The sequence below is a fragment of the Euleptes europaea genome, chromosome 3 (assembly GCF_029931775.1).
Source record: "Euleptes europaea isolate rEulEur1 chromosome 3, rEulEur1.hap1, whole genome shotgun sequence".
Taxonomy (NCBI): Eukaryota; Metazoa; Chordata; class Lepidosauria; order Squamata; family Sphaerodactylidae; genus Euleptes; species Euleptes europaea.
Window position 1 is genome coordinate 79,611,231 of NC_079314.1, and position 27,762 is coordinate 79,638,992.

At 44.2% G+C, this 27,762-nt stretch overlaps 1 protein-coding gene across 1 annotated transcript in view; it reads right to left on the reverse strand.

Annotated features, from left to right (window-relative positions):
• Nucleotides 1–484: 484 nt before the first annotated feature.
• RASSF9 (Ras association domain family member 9) overlaps nt 485–27,762 on the reverse strand; it is a 55,101-nt gene continuing 27,823 nt past the window's right edge. The window contains exon 2 of the mRNA XM_056847249.1: nt 485–1,777. Within this exon, the coding sequence (XP_056703227.1) occupies nt 511–1,777 (1,267 nt within the window). The 3' untranslated portion in view covers nt 485–510. The remainder of the gene's footprint in view (nt 1,778–27,762) is intronic.

Sequence of the window (27,762 nt, forward strand, 5' to 3'; positions counted from 1 at the left end):
AACACAGCTTCATTTTGCACAAGGGTCAAAACTTGTGTTATATCTGTTTAATAGCCACACTGATCCTTGGGATGGCACAGTGACAGGGCATCCTTCCTGGCGGTGTAAAAATACATTGCATTGGCATTTGTCAGTTGATAAGTATGTAAAATAAAGGAAGCAATGTTGCCTCAGGGAACTCAGTGTGCATTTAAAAAATAATAGAGTGGCCACTTTGACTGGTTCACGGGCCTAGAGAACCTTACTTTTTAAAAAAAATTAAGTACATTCGAAATGTTCAATATAAACTTTGATAAGACTGAAGATGCTACATTAGTCATATCAGTATTTCTTTCCTGCATCTTTCTGTTGTCATAGCTTGAGCTACTGTTTCCTATTGTCTGATGGAGGTCTCTTTAACCTGAAAGTTGATGACACACTACCAGGAGTATGGCCAATAAAAGATACTACCTTATCACCTTCTCTCTAGGGATATTACAGTTTCCTTAGTTGAAGCTTAGCTGTTTTCAGCTATGTGGCCAACAATATCAGGTCCCCTAATGCTGTCTCTGAGTCCTGACTGTGTGTGGAGCTGATTCCAGTATCAGAGTCTGTGTCATTTATGTCTAAATTAGTCACCTTAAGAAGAAGGTCTGTCCCTGTGAAAGTCTTTGGGGCAAGTTCACTGCCATTTGCTTGCTCCTCACTGGGGGGGCACCTGCCCTCAGTTTTCCCTTTCGCGTACAGTGTATTAAGCTCTTCCGCAAGAAGTTGATATTCTTTGTCCTTCTTTTGAAGCATCAAGTCTCTGTATTTTAGCTCCTGCTGTATGCAGTTCAGTTGAGAATGGACCCTCAAGGCATCTTGCATGCTGTCTTCCAATTCATTCTTGACACTGTCTAAATCAGAATGTTCCATTTCACCCTTAGAGGCTTCGTCTGTCCAGGAATCTCCATTTGTTTTAATCCCCTGAAGCTCTTGTTCAATTGCAGCAGAGAGTTTTTCAATCAAAAACTTGTGATGTTTTAGTCCTTCTTCCACCTGTAAAATCCCCTCACTTTTGCATAGACTTTCCTGCACTTGCTGATGGCTGTGAGGAAGATCCATTTGCTGTTCAAGATTACTAGACGAAGCCATTAAGTAAGACTTCTGAACATAGTTTTCTCCCTCACTTTCAACCCAATGGAGGTGGCACTTGGTTTCACACTTTTCAATTTCCAAATCCAGTTCCTGCATTCTGCTGATTTGCTGGTGAATTGTGTGATCCTGAGACAGGATCAGGTGTATGAGTGTTTCAATATTATCCCTCTCTTGCAGAGCTCCTTCCTGTTTAAGTTTCGCCAGTTTCCGGAATGTTTTTCTGACAATCCTCTTTTGCTTGTCCACTGGCAACATCTTCATGTAATTTGCTGGACTAAGGTCCCATTGTCTTTCTAGACTGGGTACCATCTTAGCTTCAGCTGTCCTCCACAGTGGAAAGGGGAGGAAGGCATCCGACTTCACCAACACAAACTGCAAATTTGTTTGTTCTTCCCCCCAGGCTTTCCAGAGTCTCAGCATTTTTGTGAGCGGCGGAAGGACCCGTTCTGAACCTCTCCATTTCTCTATTATGCAGTAATCCTTGGGTTGTCCAAAGAGAAACCTCTTTTCTGAAAAAGTAGTTTGGTGTTCTTCAAGCAAAGCTTCAATTACATCAGTGCAAGTGGTACGCTTTGTCAATCCACTTACAATTTTCTCTTCCTGGCAGACCCACACTGTGATTTCTCGCTCACCAGAGCCCATGTCTTTCACCGGAGATCTAGAATTTAAAAAAAGAAAAGATTATAGATGAATTGCATCTCTATGACATTGATATTCATTTGTGGTATTTGACAGGTTGATCTCCTCCCAACTTAAGACAACAATAATAAGAAAAATAGTGAATGAGTTCAAAAACCGTTTATGACTGTACTGGAATGCATGCCCATTAATGTTTATCTTTATATCAAGTTACAAGAAGAAACTCCAGGTAGAAGTAACTTCTTTGTAGATGCCTGAGGAATTGTACTTGGCATTTAGAATTTACCTGCCAGATAGTAACTGCAACCTGCCATGAGCATACAGTAAAGAGATGGAAGGCACTAGAGAAAAAAGTATCCAGGAGTAAATGCCATAATATGTACCAGGTGCAGTCAAGGGAAAACATGGCACATTTTACAGATTCGTTAAGTTAAATGTAATGCGTGGAAGACCTGGCTACGTCTGACGGATCCTTGCCAGAAAGGCACCCTTCTCAAAGGCCTTAGACTGAGAGGGGAGAACATTCCCTTCGCCTTTGGAGAAAGAATAGGATGAAAATGACATTTATAAATAAATAAATAGCTATCCTTACAGCATTTATACTTGCTTTACCTATTACTTTATAAAGGATTGATTTTTAAAAGTCTTGATAACAGCCTCTTTCTACACTATTAAAAAATCACATAATCCCCAGCAAATCAACCATCACTTACAATGTTATATGCCTCACTTGCTCGTTTTGAGCTGCTACCTTTGCTGAAATTCAGTTGCACAGGTACAGTAAGCTCCTCTTGCACCTTGAAGAACCTAGACGTAATGCTCTCTTTCATGAAGTAGCTATATCAAATAATTTTAGGGATGGTTTTAAGCATCTCCAAAAAGCTATTCTTTCCAATAACAGGCTCCACTGAAACTGAGCAAATATACAGGTGGTTGTGAATAAATTGTGTGACTGAGTGTATTTCCAGAGGTTATTACTGGGGTCTTATTTTGATTGCACTTACTGAAAATGCAAAGATCAAGCTGGGAGTTCAAGAAATGGCACAAAGTCATAATACTGTTACAGATCCAAGTTTTCCAGTTAAACACTTTCTCTCTACCTCCCACCCCACTTCAATAAAGAGTTAAACAAAGGTACTTCTGGTGCAGAAAATAATAAAACTCAAATGTGTTAGCCAATTTTCTTTGTGCATCTCTTGCAGAACTAAATGCAAGCAAGGAACCTTTGTTATGCATGTAGTTATTTTGTTGCATCCAACCACACCCCTTTTGAAAAACCTTGCTCCAGAAGAAGCACCCTTGCTCTAGTAGAAGGTGGCTTCTTCTGATCAAAGGAACGCACACACGGATTATTAGAAGACAATTGTAAGATCCACCCCATAACTCCCACTGTTACAAGCTGCTTATAAATAGGTCATTTTCAGGTACCTCCTCACTTCATATGAATTGCATTTACTGCAGGCACACTGATGTTCACCACAATACATACACAGAACAGGGTGCCAGATGAAGATCTTTGAATCACCCATGAGCATGTGTTGACTGGGCCAAATCTCCCCAATACACATACACAGCATTTACGGCACAGCTGTCATTCACATGGTGCATTTGCTGGAGAACAGTGGTGTCAAAACAATTACAGCCCATTCCTGGGGTGGGGGGATGATCTGCAGTGGCTGGAAGCAGTGCAGCCATGTTGGCTCCTCAGAAACTTCTCAGCCACTGAGGAGGGGGGGAAACCCTTATTTTAATTTAAAAGAAAAAAAAGAAAAACAGGGGAGCATGCCCCATTGCAAACAGCGAGTCTGTGCAACCCAAAAAAGTAGTGCAGCCATGCCGAAGCACAAGGGGGTGTTCCCAGGGCAAAAGGGGTCTGGAAGCTGACATATGTCACCTCCACCCCTTGGAACACATAGCCTAATGCTCATGCGGCCTGCTGGTTCTGGGATTTAGGTCCAAGAGCCAGCATGCGTGCCACCCGGGATTGTGTAAGTGCCCATTGTCCCAGGTTAAACAGGCACAATGCCGGCACGAGGTCACACTGGCTCCTATGGAGCTTCACCCCTCCCCCCAGGAATGCACTCTCCATGTATAAAGTATGGAGAATGTTCTTCATTGTCCCCAGAGTCACTCTGGCTCAAATAGGAGCATTCCTTTATTCTTTAGAAAATGTATATGCCACCTCTCCAGAGAAATTTATTGAAGTGGCTTAGAAAGTAAAACATGGTAAAATCATAAAAGAGTTTAAAGTCATTACATATTACCAAACTATTAAAATACAACCTTAAAGAAAACAAGCCAGAAACATCATAAAACATTTAGAAGCCTAAAATGATTCTTACAAAACTGCCCTTAGACTTGAAGCAGACTGTAAAAACCATTTTAAAATAGCAACAATTTAAAAATAATTAAATAATAATTAAAAGCCTGAGGAAATGAGATGTTTTGGTCTGATGGCTGAAAGAGCACCAGGTGAACCTTCAGGGGATGGGTGATCCATCGGTAAAGTGCCACCCCTGAAAAAGCCCTGCCTGGTTGCCACCCACCTAACCCCTGCAGATGGGAGCCCAGAGCAGGGAAGAAACAGTCCTTCAAGCATCTTGGTCCCAAGCCCTTTAAAAGTAAGAACCAGCACTTTGTGCTGAGGAGGTTCTTGAGTTTATGATTCACTTTCCATCACATTAATACTTGCATCTCTGTGGAAGTAGCTGCAATGGGAACTTTCCATTTCAAGTGGAATCTGAGTCTTTGTTCTGATGGCATATTTATGTTCACAAATTCTTACTCTAACATTTCTAGCTGTCATACCCACGTACATAAGATCACAAGAACATCTTAAAATATAAATAATCCCTTTCGAGTTACAATTGTATAGTGACCTTATGACATAAGACCTGCTCTTGTTTGAGTTCTCAAATCTTGTCTTTTTTACTGCATTCCCACACATGCTGCGGTGGCCACTGGCACAAAAACTGTTGGTGCTGTCTGAATCAAGACCTCCTCCCTAGTTTTTATAGTTGGTAATCTACCTGATACTAGTCTGTCTCTAGTTGCCACTGTGTGTGAACAGACTGCTGGACCTGATGGGCCTTGGTCTGATCCAGTAGGGCCTTTCTTATGCTCTTATGGTCTAAGGTTTTCTGCTCTTCTTGTTGTGAAAAGAGGAGGGCTTCTTGCATCTTGGGAAAACCTTTCACAGTCGTCACTGAACGATTATATTTATTTTCCTTATTAGTGTTGGGGAAAAACTGTTGGACTATAACACCTGTGAGGCTGGCACAAGCATCAGCTTAGACATGCAGAAGCACAGTTGCCCTTCCAACTTACCCCCACTCCTGCACACAAAATGCAATTGGGACCCCAAAAATATCACAATGTGTACTTATACATCACCCTCCTCCCACCAATTCTGCACGCCATCACAGGTTTTCACATCATATGTGATTCCCTGTTCACTATCCAATGTGAAGATTCCAACTAGCTTGCTGGAAATATAAAGCTTGTACAGTGTCAGAACATTTATCCACATAGACCAGCAACAACACTTGCCTCTTCAGTGCTTCCATGGATGTGAAGCATATATTCTTCCACTGTGCTACAGCTTATTTCCAGTTGAGAAATGGAACTTTTCCCTCATCTCTTCCATCACTCAAAGACATATTGCCTGCTACACATTGGTAGCATCAGCGTCTGGAAGAGAGACGATTTATTATGGCTTGGGAAAGGCCATGGATTGATGGAACAGCCTTTGCTTTGGATCTCAACACTAATCCCCAGAAACTCCAGGTAGGGATCAGGTAGGGAGTGATTTGATGAACCTTCACCTGAGACCCCAGAGAACGGCTTCCAGTTAGAGCAGACAATACTGGCCTCGATAGACCAATGGTCTGACTCAGGACAAGACAGCATCATGTGTTCATGACTGAACTTTTTCAAATATGCAAAGTATTCTGTACTTTGCAACTCCACATATGGTTTGGCAGACAAGAACCACATTGACTTGCCCAGTGAATCTGTAGATAGTAGGCATTTGAGACAAGTTCTCACATATTCATATCTAGGTTTACCCAACATACTATAGCAAGCTTTGATTTCAGAAGGGAAAGCAACTGGGGAAAAAATCAAGGCGGAGTGTTTAGATTTAATTCAGTCCCAGGATCTGCAACAGGACTAAGGCTGCAATCCTAAACTGGTGGCTCCATCCCAAGGACTCATGGAGGGTAATAATATATGATGAATATAATACTAAGCACACTTACTAAGAAGTAAATCACACTAAACTCCATGGGACTAACTTCTGAATAGGCATGGTTTGGATTGCGTTGTATATATTCCATGCTATTCTACACTTCTGATGGGTACCAAAAGTCAGTCTGGATAAAGGTGTCATGCACAGCTTCTGGAAGATACATCGACTCAGACTTTGGTGGGTCTTCAGGGAAAACTGATTACAATTTGAATAGGTAGCCAACAAGAATACCTTTGTGTTCTTCTTTTTCAATCAGTCCTTATTTTGGTCTAGGGTATTCTAGTTTATTTCTTACATAGGAAAAAATATCTACTGAATGCATAGGATTTACTGCTTAATTGAAATACTTTGACTTCATGTTACAATTTTGTAGGGGAAAAGTATGCCCTATAAGTTCTTTGTCCCTCTGCACATGCATACCTTATACCTTTCTATATATGACAAACCACAGAAACTTTTGAACCAAAAGCAAAGTACAAATTCATATTTCAAAAAAGTTTCAGGACATAGCACAAGTTTATGGACCATATTTACAAGGTATTTCTGCACACTGTTATTCAAATGCACATATACCAGCAAACAGAGAAAAGAACCTTTTGGGCATCAGTATGGGCAAGACGGTTGCCTGTGCTAAATGCTACCATGGATTTTTTCTGTGTGTAAAGATGATAGCTGTCTATCTCTCAGTCTCTAACTGACACACACACCAGTAATATGCAGCTAATTCCTATAAGCCTGATAATCATGGGATCATTGTGTGGATGAACTGAGGTGAAGGTGACCAACGTTTTTGCAACACATGGTTCCATTTAGACTGAAATATTTCCAATTCTAAAAATATTACATGATTTAACCCCTCCCCCCATAGGTATTTATTTATTTTACTTCATGTATCTTGACAGGCTGGAGAATTGGGCTAAAACTAGTAAAATGCACTTCAACAAAGATAAATGTAAAGTTCTGCATTTAGGTAGGAAAAATCTTTTTTTTATTGATTTTGTTTTAAGGGATACAAAAAGGAAAAAAAAGGAAAGGGAAAAGATAAATCATGAATATATAAAAACATCGTTACAATTTCAGTTAAAAAATAAGCTCAATAGAATACAACAAAGTATCGAATGGATATTGTACAGTTTTCCTAATAAAATAGTACTGTAAAAGTAAAAAAATGTCATTCGTTTATCAATTAAAAGAAATATTAGCTGGTCAATTACTTAACTAAAAGACATATAAGTATAAAGTGACTCCCATTTTTCATTGAATTGTTCCATGGATTCATTAATCTTTGGATTTAAAGTAAAAGTCATTTTTGCCATGCTGGCATAATCTAAAATAGGGCTGTCAATTCGGTTCGGTCCGAACTGAAAATCAACCAAATTTCCCCTGATTCGGTGATTTTCAGTTCGGACGGATCCGAACTCAAATCTGGCGGGCAACCGGGGGGGCCGAATTCAGCGAGTTCGGGAGTTCGCGAATAAATTCGGCCAATTCGCGGGAGGCGCAGATGAGTTTAAATGACAGCCCGCCTCCCTTCAGGGGAGCCTGCTGAAGGGAGGCGGGCTGTCATTTAAACTCATCTGTGCCTCCCGGCTGGGAGGCGCAGATGAGTTTAAATGACAGCCCGCCCCCCTTCAGGGGAGCCCGCTGAAGGGAGGCGGGCTGTCATTTAAACTCATCTGCGCCTCCCGCGAATTGGCCGAATTTATTCGCGAACTCCCGAACTCGCTGAATTCGGGAGGCACAGATGAGTGCCGGGAGGCACAGATGAGTTTAAATGACAGCCCGCCCCCCTTCAGGGGAGCCCGCTGAAGGGAGGCGGGCTGTCATTTAAACTCATCTGTGCCTCCCGGCCGGGAGGCGCAGATGAGTTTAAAGGGCAGCCCGCGCCTCTCCAGCGGAGCCCGCTGAAGGGGGGTGGGCTGCCCTTTAAACTCATCTGAGCCTCCCGGCTGGGGGGCGCAGATGAGTTTAAAGGGCAGCCCACCCCCCTTCAGCGGGCTCCGCTGGAGAGGCGCGGGCTGCCCTTTAAACTCATCTGCGCCTCCCAGCTGGGAGGCTCAGATGAGTTTAAAGGGCAGCCCGCCCCCCTTCAGCGGGCTCCGCTGGAGAGGCGCGGGCTGCCCTTTAAACTGATCTGAGCCTCCCGGCCGGGAGCTGGGAGGCTCAGATCAGTTTAAAGGGCAGCCCGAGCCTCTCCAGCGGAGCCCGCTGAAGGGGGGCGGGCTGCCCTTTAAACTGACCTGCGCCTCCCAGCTGGGAGGCGCAGATCAGTTTAAAGGGCCCCCGCGCGCCTTCAGGGAATCCCTCTGAAGGCGCGCGGGGGCCGAATTTTCCCCCGAACTCCGGATCCCCCCGAATTACCGGGGATCCGAAGCGGGGGAGTTCGGACTTCGGCACGTACCGAACCCACAAGGGTCAAATTCGGCCGAATCCGAACTGTACCGAATTTTTTTTTTTGACAGCCCTAATCTTAAAGCTTTTCTTTCCATTCTTCAATTTCGGGAATAGACGTTTGTTTCCAAGTCCTTGCCAGAACCGTTCTTGCAGCTGTTGTGGCATATTTAAAAATATCATGAAGTTTCAAAGGCAGGTTTGGTGGCACGATACTGAGTAAGTAATATTTAGGATCTTGTAATATCTTCATTTTTAATATCGTCTGAAGTTCTCGGTGAATCTGTTTCCAATAAAGTTGAATTTTAGGACATGTCCACCAAACATGGAAGTAAGACCCGTCTGTATTTTGACATTTCCAGCAAACGCCTTTTTTTCCAGAGGATGTCATATGAGAGAGCATGTTTGGGGTCAGATACCATCTGTAAAATGTTTTGTACCAGTTTTCTTTAACTTCTTGGCACACAGTATTTTTTAATTCAGAGGTACAAAGTCTTTCCCAGGATTCCATGCTGATCATTTCACCGAAGTTTTGAATCCATTTAATCATATTCGTTTTTACTTGTTCTTCTTCTGTGTCATATTTTAGCAGAAGTTTATAGATTTTTCCTAATAAGTGAGAGTCATTCTTGGTTATTAGCAGTTCAAACTCTGTCAGTTCACGAAATGGCCGAGGATATAAACAGTCTTTCTTCAGGTTGGACCTCAGTTAAAGTTAAGTTAGCCAGTTTAATTTTTGAAATTTTTTTTGAAGTTCAGTTAAACTTTTAATTTCACCTGTTGGCTCTATCATGTCATTATAAGTGAATTGAACAGCTGGTTTCAATTTAACGTTGTCGTGGTATGCTTCCGTCGGAGACATTATAGATGGTGGAGTTGGACTTATTCTTTTCTTGTACTTCTTCCATACTTTTAGTATCGCCGTCTTGATGTCGCAGTCCTCTGGTGTTTTATCCTTATGGGTTATTGCTGCAGGGTCCCACAAAATTTTATGAAATCCTTGCCCAAGATCCGCTCGTTCTAAAATCACATGTCTGTAATTCAGACGTTTTATCCATTCTGCAATCCAGGTTAGGCAGGCTGCATGATAATATAATTTAAGATTGGGTAATGCCAAACCTCCTCTTTTCTTCTCATCTCGTAAGACTTTAAATCTAATTCTTGGTTTTTTCGCAGCCCACACAAATCGATTTATTTGTTTTTGCCAATTTTCTATTGTTCTGTCTGATATACTAATCGGCAGAAATTGAAATAAAAAGTTCAGTCTCGGTAGGAAAAATCAAATGCATAATTATAGGATGGGGAGACTTGTCCTAGCTGTAGTGTGTGCAAAAAGGATCTTGGGGTCTTAGTAGATTAAACATTGAACATGAGTCAGCAGTGTGATGCGGTAGCTAAAAAGGCAAATGCTGTATCTTGGGCTGTATCAACAGAAGTACAGTGTCTAGATCATGCAAAGTGATGGTATCACTTTACTCTGCTCTGGTTAGACTTCACCTAGAGTATTATGTTCAGTTTTGGGCACCACAATTTAAGAAGGATGTAGACAACCTGGAATGTGTCCAGAGGAGTGTAACAAAGATGGTGAGAGATCTGAAGACTAAGTCTTATGAGGAAATGTTGAAGGATCTGCGTATGTTTAGCCTGAAGAGGAGAAGACTGAGAGGTACATCTTCAAGTACTTGAAGGGCTGTCATAGAGAGGATGGTGCTGTTGTTTTCTGTTGCCCCAGAAGGTCAGACCAGAACCAACAGATTGAAATTAAACCAAAAGAGTTTCTGTCTAGACATTAGGGAGAATTTTCTAACAGTTACAGTGGTTCCTCAATGGAACAGGCTTCCTTGGGAGGTAGTAAATCTCCTTCCCTGGAGGTTTTTAAGCAGAGGCTAGATGGACACTATCAGCAATGCTGATTCTATGACCTTACTCAGATAATGAGAGGGAGGGCATCTTGGCCATCTTCTGGCCATGGAGTATGGGTCACTGGGGGCGTGGGAGGGAGGTAGTTGTGAATTTCTTGCATTGTGCAGGAGTTTGGACTAGATGACCCTCGTGGTCCCTTCCAACTCTATGATTCTATGATCATCTGTCTTTCTTACTGAGACTGCAGGCGGGTGAAATTTTTTAAAAAAATGTAATTAAAGACCAGCAGGATGTATACACTAAACAATGCAACCAAACTGGATTACATAATGAAATAAAACAGTATAATACAGCCAAGAAACTTGATCAATTTATGAGCACGAATTCCAAACATGGGTAGGGACAAATACTCAAAGTAAGGCCAGATCAGATGGTATTTCTTCATAATGTGTTACTGGATACAAAGTAAATATCTGGCACCTTTCAGTTTACATAGTACCAGAGGTGAACTGGAATGGAATTCTTAACTATAACTGGCAGTTAAAGCTAAAGTAATGAACAGAAGATTGCAACAGAGGTCAGCAATAAAATGTCAACAAACCCTGAACTGCATGTTTGTTTTAAGTAGCAGCATGAACACCCACACTGGAACCAAGCATTATCAAAGATGCTAAAATAATTTATGTCTACAATAAAAAGCAAAGAAATCTATTTGAATCATAGACACTAACATAATTGTTATCAAGTTCAACCAAAAGTTTTACATGGAAATATGCCAGGTGCCGATAAAAATTAAAAGGAATAGTCTGCCAAAAAATATCCAGCACCAGCTCTGTTGAGTTAAGTGCCACTGAGAAATCCTTTTTTCCCCTAGCCCTGTTATTCAAATGTGACCTCCACATTCTAATTCCAGAAGGACAGCAGGTATTCCCATGCTGTGACAGAAAGGAAAATCAACGTTTTTGCAGAGCTTTCCTTACATCCTTATACTGCTATAAGAGGTAGTGATGGCCTCCAACGAGGTGACTTTTAAAGTAGATTAAACAATTGTGTGGAGAACAGAGTTATCAGTGGCTATTCTTTGTGATGGCTAAACAGAAATTCCATGTTACCAGTTGTTGAACACCAGCTGCTGGAGGTGCTATGGAACACAGGCAGGATGCTGCTGCAGTTGTCTTGTTTGTGGGCTTCCTAGATAGATTACGACTGATCTCCAGCCAACAGAGATCAGTTCACCTGGAGAAAATGGCCGCTTTGGCAATTGGACTGTACGGCACCTCCCCAAACCCAGCCATCCACAGCTCTGCCCCAAAACCTCCCACTGGTAATGAAGAGGGACCTGCCAACTCTATTCCTAGAGGCACCTGGTTGGCCACTGTGTGAACAGACTGCTGGACTTGATGGGCCTTGGTCTGATCCAGCATGGCTCTTCTTATGTTCTTATGTAAGAACAGGTTTTGGCCTCAATGTCCCTGCTTGTGAGTATCTGTACCATTTGGTTGGAAAACAGGATACTGGAAAAGACAGCCCATTGTTCTGATCCAGCAGAGCTCTTCCAACATATGCACATGGCCTTATGCCACTTTTGAATTAAGGCTGTAGTGCAAGCCACCACATTGGTACTGGAAACCTTTGTAGATGCATGTAGGTTTCTCTAAATAGCAGCATTTTAAAATCTTCAATGGGGTGGATCTAATCATCCTCCAAGGGGCCTTCTTCAAGCCTAAGGAGGCTTCCTCTCAAATAAGTGGCTCTTCCAGCTACTTAAGTGGGAGGAAGGATTCAAAGTTTGCTCAGGGGAGTGATAGGACAGATGGTTAAGGCCCACCCCAGTATTTTTCAGCTATAGAGGAAATAAGTTTTTCAATTTATTTAGCATTTTTATTCTGAACCCCCCCCCAAAAAAAAAACACTATATTAATATTAATCAAAAAGAGCATTTTAAAACGTCTAAACTAACTTAAGGCCTTAAATTAACTGAACGTCTTAATTAACTTGGCACACACTACTTTTTCCAAGCTTAAATCAATTCACTGAAAAAGATAATACTATACAAAATCCAAAAGGCACATGAATAGGATGGGTTGCCAACCTCCAGGTACTAGCTGGATATCTCCTGCTATTACAACTGATCTCCAGCCGACAGAGATCAGTTCACCTGGAGAAAATGGCTGCTTTGGCAATTGGACTCTATAGCATTGAAGTCCCTCCCCTCCACAAACCCCGCCCTCCTCAGGCTCCACACCAAAAACCTCTCACCGGCAGTGAAGAGGGACCTGGCAACCCTATGAATAAGGAACCCTTTCTCTAACTTCAATTTATTAACTGTATTTATAAGCTACATTTAAATATTCAAACAATAAACCAATGTGTATAATAAAAATTCAAAACGTATACTCTCACAAGTCTAGCAAATCAAACAACACAACAGTATGCATAACTGTTCCAGCTCTTAATTTTGCTCACAGAATTCCTTGGACTTTGAAATATCTCGAAGTGAAAATTCAGTAACACGCATTAGTAGTGAACTTTAGTAACACATCAATAATGGCTACTTCTATATAAACAAGTGAGTGAGGCAACGGATAAAAATAGTGAATGAAAATAACAGTCAATTATGAGACAGAAGCAAGTATCATCCTCTCTGTACAAGCACAGTAGCTCTTATATTGACAGGTTTCACTTTGCAGTGTGTCATGTTTTTAAAGATGAGTGTGCATGTGGAATTCTTAAATAGCTTTTCATAAACTGTTCTGAAGAAAAACAGAATCAACTACGTAGAAATGTTGTGGAATCTCTTTCAATGGAAATAGCCAAGCAAGAGATGGGCACACATCTTTATACAGAGGATGTCCTGCTTCAGGGCAGAGGTTTGAGCCAGTTTATTCACTAGTCCCTTCCAAGCTTACAATTCTATGATTACATGCTATCCCAAAGCAGCAGATCCTAAATAAGCATGGATTTCCACCATGATTTACTTCAGTTGTCCTTTGTCTTAACTTTTAAATTTCATAAAGAAAACCAAGTTAAAGAATATAGGACTCACAAAGCAATACTAAACTGTTCAAATTACCGTATATACTAGCGTATAAGCCGAGTTTTTCAGCCCAAAAAAAGGGCTGAAAAAGCCGGCCTCGGCTTATACGCGGGTCAATATGGTAGGGTAGGGGGGGAGGGAGGGAGGAGGAGAGAGGGGGGAACTTACCGCTGCCGCCGCCATTGCTGCCAGGCCCGCGCGGTTCCCCCCGGCCAGGAGCGCCCTGGGGGGCCTCCTGCAGCCGCTGCAGAGCTGCGCTGCCATCGCCGCCGGGTGCGCCCGGCTCTTCCCAGCTGGCACCGGCCTGGGAGGGCCTCCTGCGGCCGCTGCAAAGCCGCGCCGCCGCCCCCACCAGGAACGCACGGTTTTCCCCGGCCTGGGAGGGCCTCCTGCAGGGCTGCGCCGCCATCACCGCTGGGCGCGCCCGGCTCCTCCTAGCCGGCACCAGCCTGGGAGGGCCTCCTGTGGCCACTGCAGGGCCACGCTGCCGCCCCCGCCGGGCGCGCGTGGTTCCCCCCAGCCTGGGAGGGCCTCCTGCAGCCACTGCAAGGCTGCGCTGCCACCCCTGCCGGGCGCGCGTGGTTCCCCCCGGCCTGGGAGGGCCTCCTGCAGCTGCTGCAGGACCACCCCGCCGCCCACGGCGGGTGCGCGCGGTTCCCTCTGGCCTGGGAGGACCTCCTGCAGCCGCTGCAAGGCCGTGCCGCCACTCCCGCCGGGCGCGTGCGGCTCCCCCCGGCCAGGACCGGCCTGGGTGGGCCTCCTGGGCCGCAGGGGGGGCCCACCGCTGCTGCCTTTGCTGGGCCTGGAGCGGCCTAGGAGCAGCCTGCAGAGCCTCTTGGGCCGCGGGGGGGGGGGGCTGCCGCCTCCTGCCTGTGCACCAGGTAAGCCTGTTGGGGGGGAGGGATTATAAGCCAACCCTCGGCTTATACGCGGGTGTCTAATTTTTCCCCATTTTTCGGGAGAAATTAGGCACCTCGGCTTATACGCGGGTCGGCTTATGCACGGGTATATACGGTAAATCCACAGAGACAGAAAAAGAGAACACTGCCTATGCCGCCATTATGTTCTAATTAAAAAACATAACCTCCAAACTGAAGTTGTATGTTCAGCTCTCAGCTTTATGAGCTTCCTGGCTGCACTGAGGCAAACCACTATCTCCCAGCCATCCTTCCTCTCAATCTGTCATAACAACAGTGTGAAACAAATGCTAAATATGATTACTGTACAAATTATTAATTGTGCTAGACAATGGCCAAGGTCTGTCCCTGCAGACAGGGAGGTTTAGAATATTCACTAATAAGGGCTGACACTCCAGAACTGAGAGTCTCCTACGCTCTCAGCCTGCACAATGTAAATGGAAGATTATACAAGAACATTCAGAGAAATAGCTGACCTTGTTTATCAGACAGCAAGATAAGAACAGTAGTTCTCCAGAAGCAGGCTTGCATCTCTCTCAGGAATAAAGTATATAATAACAGCTAATTTGGTCAATTGTAAGGGAAGTTGGTATTTAAATCTGGATTTGAAATTCCAGGGCATTTATAACTGGGGAGCCTTTGAGATATTACCCTCAGGAATTCACTTTTCTGCGAGTGACTCTCACATGGCTGGATACCATTTAAATGATCCTGTTGCTGATTCTGTTGTTCAGGTTCATGCCTAAAAAGATGCAAGATCCACTTAACAGAGGAATGTCTCTCATGCAGCTAAGGTGAATTTTAAAGAGCCCCTCACCTCAGGATCTTTCTCAATTTACATAAAGTACAAAATGCACAAATTGTATTTTCTCTTGTTATACTTCTACAATATGGGAGTGTGGGTGAGAGCAAGAATGTTCCCAGTCTCACAATATTGTTGTTTTTATGCTTTTCCTCCAAGTCTTGGCATTTACGAATGAATCAATTATCTAGTGCCAAGCCTATATTATTGTTATTTATAACTGTTTTGTTGTCAGAGAAAAGATGGCACTTCCAGCAATACAAAACTATTGAATATGCCTACCACAGATATATGTGATGCTCACTATGGCCAGAAATTTTTAAATCACAATGCAGGCATCTCTTTTGAAAGTGGCTTTTCATTCTACTACTTCTTGACGAGAAATAGGTTTTTCACAGTTCTCAGAATCAACATGCAAACATGTTTCAGGAATAAACCAATCCTGACATTATTTGGCATGTATTTTCTAATACACAGCAATTCGAAAGGAAACTGAGCAAAGTTTGTGCAGAGCTTTGAAAAGAAAAATGTAACAAAAATGTATGTTTCTACAGTGATATTCCATGAGTCCCTACTATAATTACTACATTATCATTCTACCTATTACTGTTAGGTGGATCTGTAACCGGTTGACAGATCGCACCTAAAGAGTGTGATTGGTCAACTGTAACTAGTGGAGTGCCTCAGGGATCTGTCATGGGCCCTGTGTTGTTCAACTATATAAAGGATTTGGATGAAGGAATAGAGGGGATGCTTATTAAATTTGCAGATGATACTAAATTGGGAGGGGTAGCAAATACAGTAGACATAGTTTATCTTAATTTCAGTAAGGCTTTTGATAAGGTTCCACAGTAAGGCTTTTGATAAGGTTCCACATAATATTCTTGTTGACAAATAGGGGAAATGTGGTTTAGATCCTATATAAGGTAGAAGACAGAGCCAGGATACAGGATGATCTTGACAGGCTGGAGAATTGGGCTAAAACTCATAAAATCCACTTCAACAAAGATAAATGTAAAGTTCTGCATTTAGGTAGGAAAAATCAAATGCATAATTATAGGAAGAGGGAGACTTGTCTTAGCAGTAGTGTGTGCGAAAAGGATCTTGGGGTCTTAGTAGACCAAACACTGAACATGAGTCAGCAGTGTGATGCGGTAGCTAAAAAGGCAAATGCTGTATCTGGGGTTGTATAAACAGAAGTATAGTGTAGGGCTGTCAATTCGGTTTGTCCAAACCGAAAAACAGCCGAATTTCCCCTGATTCGGCAGTTTTTAGTTCGGATGGAACCAAACTCAAAAAAGGCGGGAAAACGGGGAGCCAAATTCAGTGAGTTTGGGATGTTCGGCGAATAAATTCAACAAATTCGGGGTTTGGCGCAGCAGCATAACCATCAGTTAGTAAGCAGCATTCTCCTGCGGCCAATCGGTGGCCAAGCTGGGTCTTCTTCCCCACCCTTAATGTGCATCTCTGACAATGGGGGTTTGCAATTAGCAGAGCTTTCCGCTCACGCCCAAAGCTCCCAGCCCCGACAAACAGCTGAGCTGCGGGGAGCAAGGGCGGGGCAGGTGCGAAGAAGATGGAACAGAAGACATCCACAGTAAGACCCATTTTGGGGCTTTTCTCTATAATTTTTCTCCTGTGTGTGTGGGGGGGGGGAAGCAGAGTCTGTGTGTGAGTGGGGAGGGAGCAGTTTCTGTGGGTGGGGGGGAAGCCAAAGGGGGCTTTCGCCCATTCTGCCTGGGGGCGTGTGCCCCCTCGAGTCTCTCTCTCCCTGGTTTGAGGGGGGGGCTTCAGTTGTGTGTCCTCAGATTTTCCCTCATTCATAAGATTGGTTAGGTCTATTTTGATGCTTGCTCAAAACTGGTTTTCAAATTGTGACTTAAAGAATGCATTTGCCTGGTCCTGAGTCCGATGCAAAAGAGTAAATTCCACCCCTCCTACTCCTTATGCATAGCTAGCTGCCTCTGTCCCTTTCCATGGTTTGCAAACTCCCAGGTGTCAGGTGTTGCTTTGCATGGTTGCAAACGTGTTGCTTTGCATGGTTTGCATGGTTGCAAACATGTTGCTTTGCATGGTTTGTATGGTTGCAAATGTGTTGCTTTGCATGGTTTGCATGGCTGCAAATGTGTTGCTTTGCATGGTTTGCAAACTTCTTTGCACCTGCCCCGCCCTTGCTCCCGGCAGCTCAGCTGTTTGTCTGGGCTGGGAGCTTTGGGAGTGGGCGGCAAGCTCTGCTAATTGCAAACCCCCATTGTCAGAGATGCACATTAAGGAAGGGGGACCTGTTTCGGGGCCCATATCTCAGCTCCCCCTGACCCAATCTTTACAAAACTTGGGGGTTCTTGCAAGAAGGGTCCCCTCAAGCTACGCTGAAAGTTTGGGACCTCTACCCCCAAAAATGCCCCCCCCGGAGTTGTGGAAAGGCGCAATTGTGTTTTTAATGGCTTTATTCGGCCGAATTTTTCCCCGAACTCCGGATCTCACGCCAAATTGCACGGACCCAAAGCGGGGGTGTTCAGACTTTGGCATTTCCTGAATAAAAACGGGCTGAATTTTGCCGAATCCGAATTTTACCGAATTTTTTTTCAACAGCCCTAGTATAGTGTCCAGATCAACAAAATGATGGTATCGCTTTACTCTGCTCTGGTTAGACCTCACTTAGAGTACTGTGTTCTGTTTTGGGCACCACAATTTAAGAAGGAAGTAGAGAAGCTGGACTGTGCCCAGAGGAGGGCAACAAAGATGGAGAGGGGTCTGAAGATTGTCCTATGAGGAAAGCTTGAAGGAGCTGGGTATGTTTAGCCTGAAAAGGAGAAGACTAAGAGGTCATATGATAACCATCTTCAAGTACTTGAAGGGCTGTCATATAGAGGATGGTGCCGAGTTGTTTTCTGTTGCCCCAGAATGGATTTTGAACACACAGCATACATCTCATGAGTGTTGGGAATTATGGGAGGGTGATGTGCTCTTGTCAAGGAATAGAGATAGAAACCACATGGAGAAGGGAAAAGGGAAGCTACAATTTCAAGCTTATTGCAGCCAAAACCATGAGCTGCCTGGTTGTTCAGTGGGAAAGAACAAGGCACTAGGACAGCTGTGAGGTTTGAGTGCCACTGCTAAGAAGTACTAACGTAGCCTCCAAAATGGCACAATACATTCTTTCCTTTGTAACCCCACCATCAAACAATGATTTATTGGGATAACAAAGGCCACAGCTTTATTGATTAGAACAGCTGGAGCATTGGTGAGGTATAGGGAAACAGATCCAGACATCGGATGACCACCCTGTCACCCAATAAAATGATCCCCCAACCCGTCTGTTGTGATAGCAACTGGAGTGGCATACCAGTGGTTCCACTAGGACATAAATATCTGAGTGGTTCCAACGTCACCTGGGAGTAGAGCTACCAACAACCCCGAGCTGGGCATCAATGATAGGACTCCATCCCAATACCCCTTATTGAGGTCCCCAAATGGAGGAAGGTAGGCACACAGGTGCATCTTCCCCTAATTGGATCCTTCCCCCCCCCAGGACCAAGCCTATTAATTATCTTCCCACCCCTCTAGACTCAAACAGACTACCATATGAACCAAGTTAAAGGGTTTCAGTGTGGACCCACAGCTCAGTGGAGCAGCGAAGGCTTTTATATATTTATTACTGAAAAAAATATTTCCTAATTTTCATCCCTCATAAGGGCCACCAAGACATCTAACAACATGTGTAACACCAATGGAGTTCTATTTTAAATCCCTGACTATGAATTTCAAGGAACAGATGGGGAAAATAATGAACACTCAATGATGCAGTGTGACAGCTATCCATAGGGACTGGCACATGATGGACAAAGAGACTCACTCATACACCAGGATGCTTGTCATTATGCCGTTTTTCATTCCACTGAATCATTCCCCCAGCCTCCACTCAATAGGAGAAAAATCAAGGGGCTCCAATTTATTGTAAATAGGAATGTTGTCCGCTATTGTGACAGGGTGGCAAAGAGAGAAGAAGCAGGCATTTATCTGAGGCTCTTCATTAACGTCAATGGAACATTTTAACTTAGCTATATTTTTTGTTGCGGAAACATCATGCCAACATTTGTGGTAGGATGCCTGCCGCAGAAAACATTGAATTTTTACTAATTTCAAGTCCTCCCACACTGTGCTATCAATTTTACCCAGTTACTTCTGCCCATTAACTGGTGCGGAGCAGCACTGGTATTTTGCAAGAAGAAGAAGAGTTGGTTTTTATAGGCTGACTTTCTCTACCATTTAAGGGAGACTCAGACCAGCTTACAATCACCTTCCCTTCCCCTCCCCAAGAGCATGGCAGTACTGCAGGAGCATGGCAGTACTGCAGGAGTCTTCCATTAGGCATGGAAACTTGGTGGGTGACACTGGGCCAGACTCTCAGCCTAAACTGACCTCACAGGGCAGTTGTGAGGATAAAATGAAGGAGAGAAGACTGTTGTAAGCTGCTTTGAGTCCCCAATGAGGAGAAAAGAGGGGTACAAATGAAACGAAGAGCCCCAACATTCATGTATTGGTATACTTTCCCCCCAGCAAACATAATGTTGTGCCATGCCAGAGTGAGGTGTTTACAAATGATCCTCTCATATCCAGGATAGGCCTGTGCTATCAGTCACTATATATATTAATTGTCATTTGGTTTGCTTTATAATTTCCTTCATCTAAAGCAAGTTATGAATTCCCAGCTCATTAGGCAGCACCATACAACTGTAATATCTCAAACATCTGTTCTTTGTCATCTCACATTTCAAAAGATTAAGCCAATAAATTCTAATATCATATTGTCCTTTCAGGCAAATTGCATCATAATTCCTTAATTACCTCTAATCCTGCCAATATCCCAACAAGGATGCTCTGAGCCAAGCCTCTGCTTGTCAGTAACTATTTAACAGCACAAACATTTTTCCTTTGTCCAAAAACTAATCTTCTAAAATTAAAGCGATTATCATGGAGTTACCTCATGCCATTCAGAAAGAAACTGTTTATCATTCTTTAGGAACCAATTTAAGAATAAAATGTTCAGAAACCGGAAGCAGAACAGATCCTGGATCCATACCACCTATAAAGCTGTTTCATTATAGCACCCTTTGTCCTGGGTGTACTTATTTTAGAAAACACCGTAGAAGAAGGCTGGATAGCAACCCCACAGCAGAACGACTAACTGGAAGTAAATACAGCTGGGCCAAAAGTAAATCATTAAACTTTATTAAATCTGCCTTCAACTCATGTGATGGCAGAGAATTCAATCAGGCCATTGCATAGGCTGTCCTACAACTGGGAAGGGTTAGCAGATTTAAATACTCCAGCATACTTTGTGGGAAAATACCCCAAAAGAAGGTAGAGCAAACTCTCCATGCTCTATTGTGCACACTACTGCAATCTAATAAAATCAAGCTTTTAAAAATCTGAGTCACCACCCTCTCCTTTCTCCAAGTTGTTTTATAGTATCCGAGAATCCTAGCTGATTAGCCCTTTTATCTATCATTTGTTTCCACTGTGATTTATAATTATAATTCACAAGATTCCTCTAAATTAGAGATTAAATTGCGTAACACACTTGCTGTCCACGACGATAGTGCCATACCATCTGCATACAAAAGAACTGAGATCTTATTATTGGCCAATATGGGATGATGTTGAGAGCTAATTGTTTGCAGTCAAGCTGGTAAATTGCTTATATAAAAACAATAAAGGGGCAAAGGGACAACTTACCCACATTGAGATAATTTTCCCCAAAGACGTGTGTAGGATATCATAACAAAAGCCCCACACAGATCAATAACTTCCATGACTCCCTGAAACATATTTATATATTAAAGGGGAGAGTATTACACACCAGTCAATTGTTGAATGGCCTTTACAAAAACTAGCCTGCCCTGGGCCCAAGATGTTGTTTTCTATAACCCAGTCTAACAGCTTCCCGTGTAAGTACAGCACTTATACATTTGCCACAGCTGAGATCAGGCTAATTGGACGGTATGAGGGATATTCCAGCACAGAAACCTTACAAAGGCAGTCAGTTGTTGGTTGCCCTCTTGTCTGGTTGCCATTTCCTCTATTTGCCACCTCTTACACCACTGGTATGTAAGAAAAGGTGATATTGCAATCCCCATTAGAACCAGTGTTATCAATACCTTAAAGAGCTGTTTCAGCTAACACTCTGCTTTCAAAAAGACAACCACAGTGTCAAAGGAGCAATTAATATATATCAAACGCTGTGAAAGAATTGCATGCATTCCCATGTAAATGGATTTCCAATATACTGTAATATCTCCACATCAAAAATTAGCACATTTGGGGCAGGGGGGACTATTCTTGCCTAGGCTGCTCCCTGCAGTACTACTTTTATATGTGCTGAAACAAGAGTTGACAAGGCCCACCATGTTGGCTTCCATTTTGGAACATATGAATGGTAAATCTAATTCCCAGGTTCAATACAAATTTCAGCAATTTGTAATACTACCATTCAAGAAAATCATTACATGCAATTCAAGAAAATCATTACATTATGGCCCTGTAAGTTCTTCTCTGGCTCAAATTTTAATTGAGAACATATGTCAGGGGTGTTGAGACTCACAGCAGGGTCAGTAAGCATGAACAAATTTAGAATCTCTCTGGAAGAAAAACAAGAACTTTTTTTCCTTGAGTGTTCTCTGGTGTCAGTCATAATTGCCAGCCCCATACCAAATTGAGCCTGGGGGAGTTTGCCTATGACTACTCATAATGAAGTGAAACAAAATAGCTACTGGAGTCTTTCCCTCAGCAGTGAGTAGCCATAGGCAGTATCAATAGACCCAGAATTAGGAAATATAACTATCAGATTAGAAGATTCAGCTTGTAGACAGGCTGCAACCTCATTAGTTTTTTTTAGACATACAGGCGGCACTAAAATGCAGTTTAAAAACAAGTTTCTTAAAATGCAATCATTATTATTTGCTACTGATGAAAATCAAAGGCATATTCAAGTAAGGATATCCTTTTGGAGTCCCCCCTTCCCTTTCCTTCTTGTTTTTTTAAAATGTAAATAAACATGGATTTATCAAAAGCCCTTGGGCAGAACTGTTCAAGTTATGACTAAGTTTCATTGGAAATTCAAACACCTTCAGTGCCACACTTATGATACAGTGCTGGATAAAGCCTAAGGATACTTGGCATTTTTATTGCATTTTCAAACATTTTTTCATGCTCTAGGTATAAACATCCACATTGACAAATCTGATGGAACTGCAAGTAAAAACATACACTTATTTTACTGTCTGCCCTCAGTCCATGTGGATTAATAAAAATGGAGGAAAGATTGATATGACAGGGTTGTCAAACTCATTTTAGGCACCTGAAGGTGGAGAGGATGGGATGAAATAGATTCCATCTCATGAAGACTGATTTCAGCTACCAAGATCGAACACCACCTGCAGTTCCATTACAGGTACTGAATTTTGGACTTGTAGGCCAAAAATGCATTTCTGTGGAAATAAGTACTTAACTGGGCTCCAACCTTGTGATTTTTTGTAATCTGCCTAGTTCATATGTCTCCTTTTCTGAATAACCAAATGGTTCTTAAACGTTGAGTACAATCCTGAAGGGGGGGGTGAATCAGCATAGGAGCCTGTGTGACCCCACACTGATGTAAATGCCCAATTATCCTGAGATAAGAGGCACTTATGCTGGCACAGGGGGCATTCATGCCGTCACCAGTAAGCCATTCCATTGTGCGGGGCTCCGCCACCAGCACAGCCCCATCTGGAGCAAAATCCCAGAAGTGGGAGCCCGCACCGGCATGTGGAGGGGTGTTCCAGGGGGCAGAGCTGCCTTTAGGCATCATCCTATCCCTTTTCGCCCCAGAAACTGCCCTTTGAGTTGCAGCGTTGCTACACCACCTTTCTTGGTGGCCTAGCTTCGCTGTTTTCTATGGGGGCATTTTCCCCATTTTACATTTTAAATTGTTTCATTTTCTCTGCGGCAGCCGCATCCACCCCACCCACTTCAAGAATGGGCTGCCCACCAACAGTGTAACCTGCTGTCTCATGAGATACAGAAAGAAGCATGGTCGGTAAGAAGACTAAGGAAACTGTGACGGATAAGGGGTTAATCTGACAGACCAAACTTCTGTGAGTTCTCTGAGGAGGGAAAGGAACTCAGGCTTCGTTTGCTCCTGTGAGCTAGGCTGGGGACAGAGTCTGAGAGTCTGAATCTGAGTAACAGTTCTGAGGGACAGAACTAAGCATGAAACTAAGAACTGAAGGAACTTGAGTGAAGAAAACATCTAAGCTATCTCTGAAGTAATCTTATGTAGATAAACCTGACTTTGAGTTTTCCCTCCAATTTCTGCCTTTTCCATGAAAATCAATCTCTGTGGGTTCTGTTCAATAAACTTCCCTTGTCTTGTCTGTTTAAGTTACAAAGCCTCTTGTGTCATATTTCTCTCTGAGGTAAATACTGGTGTGGGACTGGAGGAGAAGGACAATAATCTCCTCGCAAATATACTCAGGCCAACGCTTTTCCCTCAGCATATACGGCCGGGCTGAGTGAGTGGGATATTGAAGTGGTCGAAAGGGGTGTGTGTGTGTCATAGAAACAAATAATGAACCAGAGAAATCATAAATGAGTCAGGCTCCACTATTGCAGCACAGAAGATATGGCCCAAAGTCTTATTAGTGAGTTTTGAAGTAGAGCTTGAAAACATAGCTGGCATGAAAGGAACAAGTTTGAACAAAGCACTGACCTTTAATGGAGCATACTCCATTTTAGTTTACTATATGGGCAGTCACTAAAGGAATTTGACATGTTTGCGCTTTGAGAATTCAATATGACTTACCCGGGAAAATGCAGTCGCTCAACCAAACCCTTTCTGAACAAAGAACAAGCACAAATCACTTAGTAGAGGAGTTGGTCAAAGTACTCCTTCACTGCAATCCTGCACATTTATTGGGAAGCAAGTCCTGCTGTTTTAAATAGAATTACCAAGTACATGCACAGAAATACTTCAACCACAAGAAAATTGTTCAAGTACTTTGATTTAAATGCATTATGAATCTTCATAGAAAACCAAGAGTTACATAGAGGTAGCAGTTGAGAGGCAAAGACATATGTAATCATTAAGTATTTAGGACTAGGCAGCCAGAAAATGAGCTTCCAGTACAATCCGGTGCAGAGTTAAACCACTGATTTCAGTGATCTTAGACTGGAGTAATTCTGCACAGGATTGCACTGTACATATTCTAGGCTATGACTAGGTGGCACATTTCACAGCAACCCCACTCACTAATATGGATTGTTTATTACATTTTTATCTTTCCTTTCTTTAAAGGAGCTCAGGGTGGCCAGGGTTGGGTCATTGCCTCACTAGGTCATCTCCCGAGAACCCTGGATTCCATGATAAAAGAGGGACAGGATATAGATATTATATACCTTCCTTCTTCCAAATAACTTAAGGCAGGATACATCTTCCCACATTTTATCCTCAGTCTTGTGAGACAGTGATTGAACAAAGATCACATACAGAATTTCACAGCAGAGTGGGGATTTGAACCCAAGCCTCCCTAGGCCTAGTTCAAAACTACAACCACTATATTATTCTTGTACTGTTAACTAAATTTGTTATATACTAGTAAAAAGACTCAAGATTATGAATGGTTGGAGTAATAATGAGTATGAGGGAAGAAATATATACTAGGGCTGTCGGTTCGGTTCCATCTGAACTGGAAACCGGCCAAATTTCCCCTGGTTCGGCAGTTTCCGGCTCGGATGGAGCCGAACTGAAAAAAGGCAGGAAACGCGGTGCCAAACTCAGCAAGTTCAGGGGACCGCAGAAGAAATCCGGCAAGTTCAGTGTCCCCCGAACCTGCCTTTTCCCGCCTTTAAAGAGCTCTCCGAAGGCAAGCAAACTTGCCTTCCAGAGAGACAACCTAACAAACCCAGCAAGCGGTGGCCAATAGGTGGCCAAACTGGGTCTTCTTCTGCCTATCAAAGAAGGGATTCTCACATTTGAACCTCTTCTCTGAATTTGCTAGAAGAGAGAAAACCCCTGGCTGCTACTACTCTCCTTCCATTTACTGCTGCTGCTGTTGTGCTGCTGAACCTTTGGCTCCTGACTTGAGGTGACCTGCTGCCCGCTGCTCCTGGCTGGAATTGTACTGGAATCTTGAACACTGTCTCCCACCCTGTCCTGACCTGACTGCCTGCTCCTGTCTGCTGGAAGAGAAGACATCTACAGTTTGACCCATTTTGGGGCTTTTTCTAAAACTTTTTTCCTGTGTGTATGTGTGTGGGGGGAGCAGATTCTGTGTGTGTGGGGGAGGCCAAGGAGGGGGAAGTTTACCTGTTCTGCTGGGGGCGGCCTTGCCATTGGATTGTGTTTGTGTTCCCTTTGTTTGGGACAGATTTCTGCTGCTTTAGCAGGTTGCCAACTGTGCCTGGAGTGAGGTTTGTCTCTCTGCCAGGCCTGTGTTTGAACATAAGAACATAAGAAAGGCCCTGCTAGATCAGACCAAGGCCCATCAAGTCCAGCAGTCTGTTCACACAGTGGCCAACCAGGTGCCTCTAGGAAGCCACAAACAAGACGAGTGCAGTAGCACCATCCTGCCTCTGTTCCACCGCACCCAAAATAATAGGCATGCTCCTCTGATACTAGAGAGAATAGGTATGCAGATGACTAGTATCCAGTCTAACTAATAGCCATGAATACCCCTCTCCTCCATGAATATGTCCACTCCCCTGTTAAAGCCCTCCAAGCTGGCAGCCATCACCACATCCTGGGGCAGGGAGTTCCACAATTTAACTATGTGTTGTGTGAAAAAATACTTCCTTTTATCTGTTTTGAATCTCTCACCCTCCAGCTTTAGCAGATGACCCCGTGTTCTAGTATTATGGGAGAGGGAGAAAAACGTCTCCCTATCCACTCTCTCCAAATCATGCATAATTTTATAGACCTCTATCATGTCTCCCCTCAGCCGCCTTCTTTCCAAGCTAAACAGCCCTAAGCGTCTTAACCACTCCCCATAGGACAGTTGCTCTAGTCCCCTAATCATTTTGGTTGCGGATCAGTCGAGAGAGAGACCTCCATCATCTCGCGACCTCCGCACTCCAGAGGCATCTGAGGAAGCACCACAATGTGGTGCTTCTTCAGGGGAGGAGAGAGGCCGGTGCTCCGGTGGCCAAGGGACCAGCCCAGGGGAGAGGCTATCACCGCCCTAGCCTCGTACTCTCCCAGGTGCACACTGTGCAGCACCTCCTGTAGAGAAGGGATGCCAAGCGACTCTTTCTGAGATGTTTGGTCAGGGTGGCGTCAGTAGGGCACCAAGAGGTGGGGTTAGGGCAGCAACGAGAACGGTCACTCATCTCCTCAAAGAGGTGATCGCCATGGACGATTTACCCTATCATCTAGTGGAGAAGGTTGCCTTCCGGAGGCTGATCCACTATCTGGCACCCTGGCACAAGTTCCCAGCTCGCTCCACAATGGCACAGACCATTGTGCCCTCATTGTACAGGGCCGCCAGAGCGAATGTGAACGCACAGCTGTCCTGCACTGCTGGGATAACTGTGTACTTTACATCCGACCTGTGGACAAGCCAGCACGGACAGCACAGGTTCCTCTCCCTCACCGCACACTGGTGGCAACCCGACGACCTCGTGGGTGGGGGGGGAGCAGCACTAGGGAGGGAGAGTGCCGCCAGGCTGGCTATCGCCAGGCTATGCTCCACGTGCAGTTGTTCACAGAGGCGCACACGGTGGCCAACATTGCTGCCACCCTGAGGGCACAGTTAGACTCCTGGGTAAGCAGGGATGTCGCCATGGGCTTCATGGTGACAGACGGCGGCGCAAACATCAGGGCAGCAGCAGGGGCATTGGGCCTGGAGGCACGGATTTACTGTGCGGCCCACCTTCTCCACCTTGTGTTCAAGGATGCCCTGGGCCTGGGCTCCCAACAGGAATCCAGGCTGGATACCTCGACCCGTGAGTTCCGGCATCTCATCATGAAATGCCGGCAGCTTGCGAGTCACTTCTTTCACAGTACGAAGGACAACTACACACTGCGTGAGATTTAGGTCCAAGAAGGCGTGCCAGAGCACCGCCGTAAGGGCGATGTAGACACTCGCTGGAACTCCACCCATGCCATGCTCAGGCGTTTGGTGGAGCAGAAGAGGGCCCTCAGGGCATTCTTCCAGGAGACCGATGCCCTGGGCCTGAGAGGCAGTTCAGCCGTGATGAATGGCTGGCTATCTCTCAGACTGTGACGGTCCTTGAGCCCTTCAAGGAGTGCACAGACATGCTCTCCTCTGACATGGCGACGCTGGCTCTGTTCACTCCCATGACGAACATGCTTCGTGAGAGTCTGGATGCATTTCTGGAGCTGGCTGAAGAACGTGCAGAGTTGTTTCCAGCAGTGTGCGCCCTGGTGTGGAGGCTGCAAGACGGTGTGACAACCTGTCTTGTGCCTGCCTCCCAGGAGCTGGTCTACATGTTGGCGACCATGTGCTACCCGCGCATCAAGGGCAGCATCGCTGATCGGGCCAACCAGCTGCTGCACTGGAGAGATGAGCTTTCCCAGCGTGTGCAGTGAGTGCAAGCCGAAAGAGGCAGCTTGCCTGGGAAGGGGGAGGCGGGGGGCCCAAGCAGCTCCTCTGCTGCTGTTCCCCCAACTCTACCACCCAGGACTGGCCACCCCAGTCAGGCAACCAACCGAACGCGGATGGAGATGGTCGTGATCGGGTGGGCAGTT